The 12,777-nt window shown below is 44.2% G+C and overlaps 2 protein-coding genes across 3 annotated transcripts; both read left to right on the top strand.

Annotated features, from left to right (window-relative positions):
• The first annotated feature begins 6,659 nt into the window (after nucleotides 1-6,659).
• LOC139350693 (small integral membrane protein 30) lies at nucleotides 6,660-8,828 on the top strand. Its single transcript, XM_070992228.1, has one exon. The coding sequence runs from the start codon at nucleotides 6,708-6,710 to the stop codon at nucleotides 6,894-6,896; it is 189 nt and encodes a 62-aa protein (XP_070848329.1). The 5' UTR covers nucleotides 6,660-6,707; the 3' UTR covers nucleotides 6,897-8,828.
• A 319-nt stretch (nucleotides 8,829-9,147) lies between these two features.
• On the top strand, nucleotides 9,148-12,436 carry gpr85 (G protein-coupled receptor 85). Of its 2 annotated transcripts, none has more exons than XM_070992063.1 (2): nucleotides 9,148-9,387; nucleotides 10,681-12,436. In XM_070992063.1, the coding sequence occupies exon 2, from the start codon at nucleotides 10,832-10,834 to the stop codon at nucleotides 11,963-11,965; it is 1,134 nt and encodes a 377-aa protein (XP_070848164.1). In that variant the 5' UTR covers nucleotides 9,148-9,387; nucleotides 10,681-10,831; the 3' UTR covers nucleotides 11,966-12,436. The 2 variants fall into 2 exon arrangements, with proteins under 2 accessions (XP_070848164.1, XP_070848163.1); XM_070992062.1 differs by having other exon boundaries at nucleotides 9,148-9,701.
• The last annotated feature ends 341 nt before the right edge of the window (nucleotides 12,437-12,777 follow it).

Here is a 12,777-nt window from a genome sequence, read left to right as displayed (position 1 = left end):
CTGGACAGAGACCTCTCAGTCATCTTGGGTTCCTCCTCTCTGTTGTTCCTGTCCTTGTCAACCCCGACAATGTTTGGTTGGTTAGCCAGCAGCTGCTTGTTAATCTGGAACTTGACGTCTCACAGGATCTTAGCTCTGCTGTTGTCAGCAACTTTCGGCTACTTGTGTCCCATTGGGACTTGGGAACTTGGTTTTAATCCTTACATGGCACAGATGTTCTTGTTCACTGTCCCAGTCACTTGGTTATACCTCTCAGTGTACACAGCCCCAGCTTGTATCTTACACCCTGCTACTTTGTGCTGAACTGTCTCAGGAGCATCTTTGCACACCCTGCACCTTGGGTCTTGTCTGCTGTGGTAGACCCCTGCCTCATGATTACCAGGCTTAGACTCCTAATGCCCACCTCAGAACATGAGGTGTGTGTGTGTGGTGTCTTTTTCCAACAGCAAATCCATTTCTGCCTCACAGTCCACAATCATGTTATAGCACCTCTGTGGCCGTTACTATGGCAGCAATAAAGGAGTTTGACACACTGGAAACACACTTACTCACTTTCTTACCCAGAATTAGACAAAATGATTGACACCACTCTGATATCTGTGTGGAAAATATGAAACTTGTGCCAACAGGCGATTTCCTAGCTTAGCATAAAGCCTTGAAACAGCTAGCCTGAGGTCCAAAAGTTAAAAAAAAAAAAAAAATCTACCACCAGTACCTCTAAAGCCCACAAATTAAAACAGGTGGAGAACCTTTTTTCTATCAAGGGCTGCTTCAATTTTTCATACTCAGTGGCGCCCCCAGAAATCTTTCATGGGGGTGGTACGCACGCTAACCTCTGCAGTGGCTGGCACTGCTTCTCTTTGGCGAGGCGTCTGATGTCAGATGGTAACGATGATGATTAAGCTTTTGTTTACTTTTCATGTCCTGAAACCTCTCGCCAACTGCCTGAAGGAGCTTTCACACTCCACACCATATTCAGATGTCATAGCAGGCTTTTGTTCTTGCAGTGTCGGAAAATGCACGGCGCGCTCGCTTTAATTTCACTCAGAATGATTTCACATTTGAAAACAGAGAGCTGAGAAGCTGAGGTTCAGCTCTGAGAGGTATTTGGTAACGTCCGCCATGGAGGTCAAATCACACAGACACTTGCTGGCACGTAGCTTCCGACTCTCCCTTCGTCTCTGTGAATTATTCCAGACAAACTGACACTTTGGAACAATTTTACTTTGTCCAGCACTAGCAGGTCAGCATTAACAACAAGGCACTCCTTGACAAATTATCCTTCTGAATGAGCTCAATCGCCACAAAACTTGCCTACATAACACTTTCTCTGTCAGAATGTGGTTTTATGAAAGCTGCTTGTTGGGCATCCAGACACTACTGAAGAGTACACGGTACTTAATATGTTATGTAAGTTAAGTACGTAATGTTGTCAATATTGCAAACAGCTGCAAAATTCACATTGTTTTTGCACAACATGTTCCTGCTCTGGAACACAGCCGCTACCATAGCTCCTATCCTTGCAGTCTTAATGCTAAGCTAAGCTAGCTATCTTCTAACCAAGGCTTTATATCTATTTAGTGGTATTGAACTTTTCCTTTAACATCGGACGCACGCATACTGAAGCATCAGGAATCATGAACGCACTCTGTCTTTGAACACGTGACACCTGTGACTTTTTTATGTGTGTGTTTGGACAAGCATTTCCATGGAAATGAACACCGCCGATGACCGACCAACCACATGATTGCGTTCATCATTGCGAGCGACAGAGGTGACATTTACTCTATGACAGGAAATGTGATGAGCTATCAATCTCCCATGCATATACATGTGCATAGACGCACACATGCTGTGAATGACTGTGATGCTCTCAGCTGTTGGCCATGTTTGAAACAGGGTACACATTAGCGTGCAGCTGAGGAAGATTTGATCACCTTGAGGAAAGCAGTACTGTACTGCTTTCCATCTGCTCCATCTATTTTGCTTTGGAGAAGCTCATCAATCAGTTAAACAGATGCTAAAGAAAAGAAACCATTTGAACAGTTCTCCAAAACACTATAAATCCATTATAGAAAAAATAGGAAATACATCATTGCAGATTCATCACCTGATATATGAAAAATGTAAAGGAGCGAGCCATTTAAATAGTTTTCATTTTGTAAACTAAAACTCAGAGGTTTCCTCCCAAGGTGATTTGTTTTTATGATTAGTTTTAAATATTGGGCAATAAATCACTTTTATACAGTGGTGGTCATTGTTTCCAAATATTTTATTTTTGAAATATATTTGTGGGCTGCACGGTGGCGCAGCAGGTAGTGCGCGTGCCTCACAGCAAGAAGGTTGCCGGTTCGATCCCCTGTTTGAAGTTTGCATGTTCTTCCGTGCATGCGTGGGTTCTCTCCGGGTACTCCGGCTTCCTCCCACAGACCAAAAACATGCTCATTAGGTTAATTGATGACTCTAAATTGTCCGTAGGTGTGAGTGTGAATGGTTGTTTGTCCTTACATGTGGCCCTGCAATCGGCTGGCGACCGGTTCAGGGTGTACCCCGCCTCTCACCCATTGTAGCTGGGATAGGCTCCAGCCCCCCGCAACCCCGAAAGGGATAGGCGGTATAGATAATGGATGGATGGAAATATATTTGTCATGTTGTTCTGTTAAGCCCGAGGCACACATCCTGTACTGCAAACACTGACGCTGCTTCTATTCATTTCCGTTAGAAACTCCATGAGGGAAATCTGAGGGAGCTACTGCCACTGTTATATCGAACCACTTAGTAACTGTCTTGAAGCTCGGCAGTAGTGTGACGGATGAGGCTTTATTTGATTGCATTTACTGATAAACACACTAAATGAACTAAAACTAGACAGTGAGCTTTAAAGAAACAATGAGAAACATCTATCTCTAATGGAAAAGAAGTTGCTTGGAATGACGTTTCTACAGAGAATTATCTGCAGTATTTTAGCATTTTTCAGCTAATTGCTCAGGTTTTACTTTACTGTTTTAATGAACTCTCATGTGAAATGTTCTGTATTCCTTTCAGAACCAAACTGACTTGCTTCTTTGGCCCATTCACTGCAGATCTACAGAAACATTAATGCCAACTTTTTTCAAAAGAATGCCAATAATGCTTTAGACTGATTTCCCGCTTGAAGAGGATGCTTGAAAGAATTTCCCTGATCAAAAGCTTGCCTCAATAAATATTACACAGATCGGAAAATTATTCCCCAAGAATCCCGTTTTTGGTGAGCAGTGATCTTTATTCAGCACTGTAGATTTATTTCCTACCTTCCATTGCAGGCATTCATTTCCATTCATGTCAGTAAATGACCTTGCAGAAACTGGAACTTTCTTGAGGTTGGAAATCAATCAGAGCAAAAAAAAAAAAAAAAATTGGCAGGTAGTGTTTTAGCTTTCTTCCTGCTTCTGGGTAACTGATACCGAAGACTTGGCTCTGAGCAGCTGAACAGTGACCTTACTCAGCCAAAAAGGAACAAAGACAAAAACTCCTATTTACATAATCCTTTCTTATAACATCAGTGGTTTATTCTGGGTTTGATATTCTGACAACTAGCTTCTGAATGCGATGCCGTTTGGCAGCTCTCAAATGTCACTCGAATACGCCGAGAAGGAAGGTTAATGCTGCGTACCACGTGACGATAACGTTACATCGACAATAAAGATGACTAAATATTCACTGTGACTAATTATCTCAAGCAAATTTTGAGTCTCTGCAAAAACAAAGCAACGAATGCAAGGATGAATTGATTACCCTTTAAAGCATTATACAACTGTCAGTGTAACACTCAGATACGTGATTGTCAAGCATCCACCCTCAGACTCCCTCTCAGCTTCCAATATGAATAGATAATTATACTGCGTCATTCATCTTTTTGCAGGTTTGCAATGTTTTAAAGCTCATCCCACGTCCCTCGACAGAGTGTGAGTCAGTGTGGCCCGGCGCTGTGTTACACAGAAACAAGCTGCCCTTTCTTTTTCTGGTGTTGATTCAGGCCCTCTTAAGTATTTCAACATCTCGAACACTGACACAAAAGACACGGGAAAATCCATTTGTCATGTCCCTCACACTACAATTCATTATGGATGGTGCACTGAAGCACCACAAAAGCAGCAATTGCTTTAAAGGGTCCGCTTCTCAGTGTTTTCTGAGAAACCAATTTCAGAACATAATTAATCTTCAGGGAGAGATGTTTTGTGCTGGTTGGTAAAGGTGAAACTCTGTCCTCACTGTTGTGGAAAGTAATTGAGAATGGATGAAGCTTACAAAACAAAGAACTCAAAATCTGGCCTTTTCAGTTCACCGTACCTCCGAAACATTTGAGGACAGATAACGGCGGCACGGTGTCCTTGGTCTAAACAAATAAGATACAAAACAAAACTCAGGCGACATGGAAATATTTCAACTGGAGTGCTGTAATCTGTAAAATTGCTGAAAATGGTCAAAGAGGTGGAGAGCGGGTGGAGCTGAATGAAGCCTAGCAAATAACTATCACTCAAAGCAGCAAAGCCCGTAATTATGCATAACTTTAAGCCTTAATATAATTTAAATGAGTGAGTTATCTAAAAAAACACCCTATATATTATTTTGTGTACCAGGCAGTAAACATGTTTATTTCTGACGTAAAGTTTCTTTTTGCATTTTCCAGCTCCACACATGCACATACGCAAGATTTAACATCCTGCTACTGAATTAAAACACAACTTAAGATGGACATTGCCAGGTATGCCACCGATTCCTGGAAACTTTAACTTGACTGAAGGGGAAGGAAGAAATGTCCCTTAAAGTCAAAATAGAGGGGATAAGAAATAAGTGGAGTTGCTGGAAATGCAGCCACAGAAATGTAAAGTTCAGCTAAAATTGAAATTAATTTTTGCTGAGAAATTCAAACGTATATCTTTGCTTTGACTTTTTCTGTCAAAAAATGTAATTATCAGAAAGAAAGAAAAAAGTTTTATTTATCTAACTATTGACAACTGATGGCATGCTTCCTTATAATGCAGATCATGTCCACGCATATGTGCGAAAAGAGTTTTTATAAAAAAGCTGCAGTATCATTCTCGTTATATTTCATGACACAAACAATGAGGACAATTCAGCTTTGACTGTGACTCCTAAATGATTAGCCTTGAAAATACTCACCGGTGCACATAATGTACAGAATAAGTCCTTTTCAGCCTGTTCGGTGTAAAAATTTACTGAGGTGCAGGTGCTGAGCAGCACATTACGATGCAGAACACATAAGTAGGGAAGATTAATGTCACTGTCCTGGCCTGTTAGACAAACACTCTCATTTCTGGATATTCTCTCATCCTCCCACTGATCAATTACCAACACCGCTGAGATCCAGGCTAAGTGCCGCCGCTGCTGCTGCTGTGTTTATCTGCCAGTGCAGCTACCAGGGTGTGAATCTGGAGGACATTTCTGATGGCTCAACACATTAAAAACACCCCTTAAGTTGGATTTTTATGTTGCTGTCCGGAGGTAAAATTTGCATTAGATTCACCTGCTTCATGATTAATGCTTTAAACAAGAAGCTCTTTGAGGGGCTTGTAATGGCCATGCGGTCCACCAAGTGCGTCCACAGAGATCAGACGGGGCTCTAGAAAACTTGTGTCTATGAGAGACAAATTGCCAAACAGACAGCAGGAGCAAGAGAGAGAGTGTATGATGAGAAAGTGAGAGGAGTGAGCGGAGGGAACGTGTGCCCATTCATCTCCTCGCTCGGAGCAGGCAGGTACAGAGGTATGGCAGACTTACAAGGTCAATATTTTACTTTGGCTTGTGCGCTCTAATTAAATTACAGGCAAAGTGCCCCAGGAGAGCACACAGAGATATAGACCCTGCGACCCCCCGACACACACACACACAACTCTGCAAGGCAAACAATTTGTAGCATGAGCAGAGAAGTTGCCGTGTTTAGTCATCGCCACACGGCTGATTTGAAGCAATTTCAGCACGTTTCAGGAGATCAGGGGTGTACCGAGGCACAGCGGAGCAGCTGGGTTGGAACTGGAGATAAGAGCGCTTTTCCAGTCAAATTCTCTCCCTGTCCAAATTGAAATAGTAAAATGGACCAGGGCTGTTCACAAACCATGAGCTTAATGTGGAAACTTGTCTTGTGGCAGTGTGAGGCTTTTTTTTTTTTTTTCTGGCCTGACCTTGACCAACAAGTGTCTCACGTGACAAACAGCAATAGCCCGTCCATGTCAACACGTGTTTGTCTTCGGAGGGGATATCAAGCTTCAGACAAGAGCTGTTGATGAGCCTGACTGTTGTAAAATAATCTCCTTTGTTTATAGCAGGGCCCGAGGGACAGAGATATGAAGCACTGACGACCTGTCAGGCTGATCGTCACGAATAAGAGGAGTGATGTCACACATTCGCTCACTGTAGAATAATGACAGTTTGAATGAGAAACACTTTCCATTTTTATTTGGTCTTTGAAAAACAATACAACTGAAAAGTGCAATCGTTTCCGTGCCACGGGACTGATTCCTGCTCAAAAATAACGCGAATCTTCTTTAAAAGAAATAAAAAACATCCAGAAGGCGCAGGTTAGAATAAAGCAGCTCTGCCATTGGCTGAGCGCACCAGGAAGTGCAGCCGCCGCTGCTGTCATCTGACTCTGACGCAGGCGCCTCTCGGTTTCCCGAAAGTCAACAGCAACGGCGGAAAAGCTCAACATGGCTCCCAAACTTGAACTTCCAAACGCCGCAGCGAGCTTCTGGCTCATATTTCTCTCTCTGATCCCCGCGGCGGAGGCTTACGATGCGGGGGACGCGTTAGCCCTGCTCCTGGGCACCGTCGTGACCGTGGTGGGTTTCTGCGCCTGTCTCGGCTGGTACGCACGGAGGCGGAACGGACAGCTGTGAGAGAGACGATCGTGATCGTGCGCCTGTCCCGTTTTGTTATCATCCACCGCATTATTTACCTCCTCGATGAGCTCACACGGACCTTCTGGCACAAGGTTTGTGTCGAAGCGACTGATAAGAAACGTGCCTTATCGGGATTAACGCGCCCAGCCCGACGGAAACCACGTGGAGGGAAACATCCAGGAAGTCCAAAACCGGGAACTGTTATTTGTTGCACTGCTGAGATTAAAGACCAAACCCTGTTGCCTTCTACATGAAAAGACTGCTGCAGCTATAGTATCTTCTCCTGCGGATGCTTGCATTGCATTTTGCGCATATTTTCCACGCTTGGGGTGCTGATCACTGTGATTTCCTGATGTGTTTTTGTCTGCAATGTGCAACACAACATTGCCATTGTTGGAAGCACAATATCTCAAGTGTGGGTACATGAAATGAATGATGCTGTTGCGATTTCTGCAGTTAAAAATATGTTAAAGTGGCTTTGAGAAGAATAAATTGATCCATCTGATGCTCCTCACAGCTCGTGGTTTGCATGATATCTGAGTGACCTGCTGCATACTCACAGTCCCCCCCCCCCCACTCTTCATTCATTCTGAGTGCCCAGACGTGGAACAGATCACCTCCTGAAGAACTGTTTTGTTAAGTTTTTGAAACATTCAAGCCACCGTCCGTGCAGTAGGGCCGCCTCTCTCACATGAAGCGTTCAGAAAGTTGACCGACTGACCCTTAAACGAATTGGAGGTGGATGATCTGACAGTGAAGTGGGGATAGCCACACTTGAAAGCGATACACACGAAACAGTGGAGGAAGAAGTCGATCCTCGACTGGAACAAATGCATCACAAATAGAAGCCCGACATATTAAACGTATTAGAAGCAGGAGAAGAACTGCTAGTGATGCATAGACACCTGAAGCATGACAATTTCCCCCAAGAAGACTGTTTTTTGTGAGGGGTCACAAGACAGAAAGACTGGGATCCACTGGTTTAATCTCTGTTTTTTATGTATGTTCTTTATGTAAAATCAGAATCTGCAAAGGAACCAGCTGTGAGATGAATATCGTGGAGTAAAAAGTACAATATTTCCCTCTGAAATTAGCAATTAAAAGTAAATACCTTATGAAAATGCACATCATTCCACTACTTGAATAAATCTACTCAGCTAATTTTCAGCTCACATAAAATTTAACCCATATTCTTTTTTTTTTTAAACGAAACTCTCAACTTGGAAAGAAAAAAAAATAAGTAGCTCGTAGAACTTCTGATTAAAAATCTCTATTTAACCTTGGGATGATCATCCATCAAAATGTTTACAAGGTCTGTGCCAAAATGACTGATTGTTCATTAGAGAATATTGGGACATCCACAAAATCATGAAGGCCTTCGCTTTAATTTAGCTGCAGGGCAGTAACAGTTTCTTTTGGAGTAATTGTTCAGTCTCTAGGTCAGCATGTCTGGGTTATTTGGTTTGACTGCGCATGTTAGCTCGAGGCAGCATTCGTTTTTTTAATCCTAAAACACAGAAATCTCCACAGTACACATTGTTCCCTGCTGTGAAACTTCTAGTAACACATCTCCTACATGTATGATCATAAATCATTCATGCCTGATAGCACAGGTGGACACAAAGCAACCTTTCCGTGTGTTTGTGTGTGCGCATGTGGATGAGTCGCTGTTCACTTGTTACACTGCTCATGACATCACGGCTCTCCATACATGTTTGAGAAATCAAATCCTATGAATTTATCATGCCGCTCGGGCAGAAGGAACAACAGTGCGCAAAGTGCTTGTCAATTATGCATATACAGTACAGGGGAAGTCATTCTACCCTGAGGTGAACCAGGCTGCCTGATTTAACCCTTCACTTTGTACATAATGGTCGACATTTCTGCAGAGTGAAACATGTATGAGCTCAGTGAAAAGAAGACACGGTACATGGTAAAAAAAAAAAAATTAAATGCCATAGCTGAACAAATGGAATGAGGGCACCAGAAGGTACAACAAAGGATAACACATAAGAGATATGATCAGCCTGCACTGAACCCCATTCAGCTTTTGTATTGTTTGATTTATAATATAAGTTTAAAAAAGTAGGTCTTAATAAATGTCAGGAGAGTTATAAAGATGTCTGTTTTGATCTGGTGTCTATGTAAAGCTGCTTTTTTTAAGCAATCAGTTACATCACACGTTACCAGTAACGAGTACTGCTGTAACGCGTTACCGGCCAGCAGCGGCCCCGCTGAGCAGATGTTACCGTGAGAGAGAGGGAGCCGCCGCTGCTGCCGCTGCTGCTGCTGCAACAAGAGACAAGACGCGTCTTGGATCACAAATAGGGATGCAGGGCGCATGCGCACTGGGCTCCGTTTACTGTAGGATATTCACCGTGCAGGAAAAAGGGGGCAGGCAACAAATCAGGCTTTTTAAAACAGCTAAAACCCGACTCGTGCAATGTAAATAACGTCCGGGAGGGAAGCGAAATCGGATTATCAACAGGTAGGATTTTGATTGATCTTGTGATCGGCTCGCCCCCCCTCCCACCCCTCTCTCTCTCGCGCTCTCTCTCTCTCTCTCCTTTTTTTTTTTTTTTTTTTTTTGGCCTTGTCTTGTGTGGTGGCTGCGATTCTGAGCAATTCATAGCGGGGACTTGGAAATTATTCTAGTCTAATGGACGTACGGATCCATCCAAGCGATCGGGATGCAAGGACGGTGATTTTAACGTGCTGTGTGTTTTTTTGACTGAAATCTCTCGGATTCGCAAACGCGCGTAAAATAGTCGGCTGAGAATCGGGAGGACGCATTTAAAACACGTAAGTAGACACATACGCCTGTATTAATGATAGCAGATATCACCACAGTCTACATGTAATTATCTCAACAATCAAAAAGAAATAGCTATCCAGCGGAACATCCCATAATATTACCACCAGCACGCTTGTTATTGTCACTTCCAGCCATCCTTTTCAATCCATCCCGACTGATAATCACACCCGCGCATTAACAAGTAAAATGATGTCAAAATGCGGCTCCAGTGTCAGTATTACACCGTCTATTCTCTTAACTCTTCCTAATGACTAATAGGAAAGATGATCTGGAAAATGGATGCTGGCTCAATAAACGCCCTAATGAGAACACTGCTTATTAACCCGTAATCCAGTTAACCTTTAATCAGACAAAAGCACAGATGCTTTATTATGTATGCGCCCGCCGTCGATTTTCCACAATGCATAAAGGCTGGGCGAGTTTATTCGAGGCATCCGCCGCTCCAGAGAGCCGTCCTCTGTTCTGCAGGGTGTAGGGTGTGATCAAGAAGAGCTTATTTTGGACTGCAATTCTCTTAATGTTGCACAGTGCGCTGAAAATGTCCACATTAATCCCAAACCAAGCCTTTTTTTAAGGGGGGGGGGGGGGTTTGGGTCTAACCCGGGTCTTTCCGAGAGACACGGCTAAAAAAAAAATGCGTCGTTTCTTAATGAAGGCTGTGCTTTTTGCCGTCAGTGCTTTTGTTCAGGGAATTCTCAGATACTGTAAGAGATGAATGCGTTAGTCTAATCAAGCTCCATCACTGTCTGTGTGTCTGTCTGCGTGGAGACAAAGTATTCCGGCTGAGGCTGAGCTCCGCACTGAGCCACTCTAAATGTTAAAATGTAAAGCAAATAAATAAATAAATAGAAGGCAGGCAGAGGGAAATTATCGCTTTTCACATTCTGGCTTGTGCAAGTGCAGTTGAAAACAATGCAGCTGTTGTATGGGACTGAATGCTGATGGGTGGATAATATTTTTTTTTAGGTGTGATGAGACAAAGGAACAAAGGATGCCTTAGAGGAGAGGTTGCCTATATGCCTGGAAACCTCTTCAAAGCACACCGCCAAATGGATCTAACGCCTCCCCCTGCCACCTCTAGATCATGATACTTGGCTGAAGCTATTCCGCTATCTTTATGATCCCTCCTCCATCTATGGCGAACTATAGCCATGCAGGGGACCACACCATCTTGCAGAATGTCTCTCCTCTCGCCACGTTCCTCAAACTGACCTCTCTGGGTTTCATCATTGGAGTCGGTGTGGTTGGAAACCTCCTGATCTCCATCCTGCTGGTTAAAGACAAGAGCCTGCACAGAGCGCCCTACTACTTCCTGCTGGACCTGTGCGCCTCTGATATCCTACGCTCCGCCATCTGCTTCCCCTTCGTCTTCACCTCGGTCAAGAATGGATCTGCCTGGACCTACGGCACGCTGACCTGCAAGGTGATCGCCTTTCTGGGTGTCCTGTCCTGTTTCCACACGGCGTTTATGCTGTTCTGTGTCAGTGTCACACGCTACCTGGCCATCGCACATCACCGTTTCTACACCAAGAGGCTGACCTTCTGGACCTGTCTAGCTGTCATCTGCATGGTGTGGACGTTGTCTGTGGCTATGGCGTTCCCACCGGTGCTAGACGTGGGGACGTACTCTTTCATCCGGGAGGAGGACCAGTGCACGTTCCAGCACCGTTCCTTCAGGGCGAATGATTCGCTGGGCTTCATGCTCCTGCTGGCGCTCATCCTCCTAGCCACACAGCTGGTTTACCTCAAGCTCATCTTCTTCGTCCACGACCGCCGAAAGATGAAGCCTGTCCAGTTCGTGCCTGCCGTCAGCCAGAACTGGACCTTCCACGGGCCAGGCGCCAGCGGGCAGGCGGCGGCCAACTGGCTGGCCGGATTTGGTCGAGGCCCCACCCCGCCTACTTTGCTGGGCATCCGGCAGAACAGCAACGCAGCAGGCCGCAGGCGTCTGCTGGTACTGGATGAATTCAAAACAGAGAAGAGGATTAGTAGGATGTTCTACATCATGACGTTTTTCTTCCTGGCATTGTGGGGGCCCTATCTGGTCGCTTGCTACTGGCGGGTGTTTGCAAGGGGCCCTGTGGTCCCCGGGGGCTACCTGACGGCCGCCGTGTGGATGAGCTTTGCCCAGGCTGGGGTCAATCCTTTCATCTGCATCTTCTCCAACAGGGAGCTTCGGCGCTGCTTCAGCACCACGCTCCTCTACTGCAGAAAATCCAGGTTACCAAGGGAACCCTACTGCGTTATATGAAGGTTTTTCCTGTGGGTTTTTTTCTCAACTATGTCTCTGTTTCCCTGATTGATCTTGATCTGGGCTCGTTCCCATTGTACAGCGCACTCTCTCTCTTCTATCTCTCTTCTCTTCATCCTCCAGTTTTTCTCCTGTTCCTCCTTCTCCCAACCCTTCTTTTCAGAGGTAGAAGGTGGACTGCCAATCACGAGGCTCCGCCGGGGTGATTGAATGTGAAACGTGTCAAACATGGAGGCTGAAGGGAATGGGAATACGCAGGAGGTCTGGATCCCCTCCTGTGTTTATGTTCTAGTAAACAGACGTTGCGGAAGGCCATGCAAATGCAGAGAAGCAAAAAGCAGAAAAGAAAAAAAAAGAAAAAAGAGTCAAAACAGTAAAAACAAAACCTCTTGCTTTGGATATTTTGAAGATGCGTTACTCTGTGAGGTGTGAAATACATACATATGAAAAGAAAAAAGAACAAAAAACAAAGAAATGATACCTCTCAAGGAATCACTGGAAATGTTTTACATTTTAAGAGTTGCACTAAAAAGAAGATGTAAAGATGCTTTTTTTGGTCAACAGTTGCCGGTTGCATTGCAAGGACAACTTTTTTTCCCCTCCCCTTTTTTTCCAAACTAAACAATGAATGCTTTAATTTGCAACAGACTACACAATCGCTGTAAGTAAAGCAAAACTTGGTGACTGTTGGAATACACCATCACAAGAGGATAAAATGGTTTTAATGTAAGTGATACCTTTTTCATTTCCCGGGCGGGGGCTTTAACGATGGGGATTTACAATGTGTGGTTTTGAAGTTGCAACTTAAGACT

Source organism: Chaetodon trifascialis, chromosome 22 (assembly GCF_039877785.1).
Source record: "Chaetodon trifascialis isolate fChaTrf1 chromosome 22, fChaTrf1.hap1, whole genome shotgun sequence".
Classification (NCBI taxonomy): domain Eukaryota; kingdom Metazoa; phylum Chordata; class Actinopteri; order Chaetodontiformes; family Chaetodontidae; genus Chaetodon; species Chaetodon trifascialis.
This window is presented reverse-complemented; position numbering and strand designations above follow the sequence as displayed.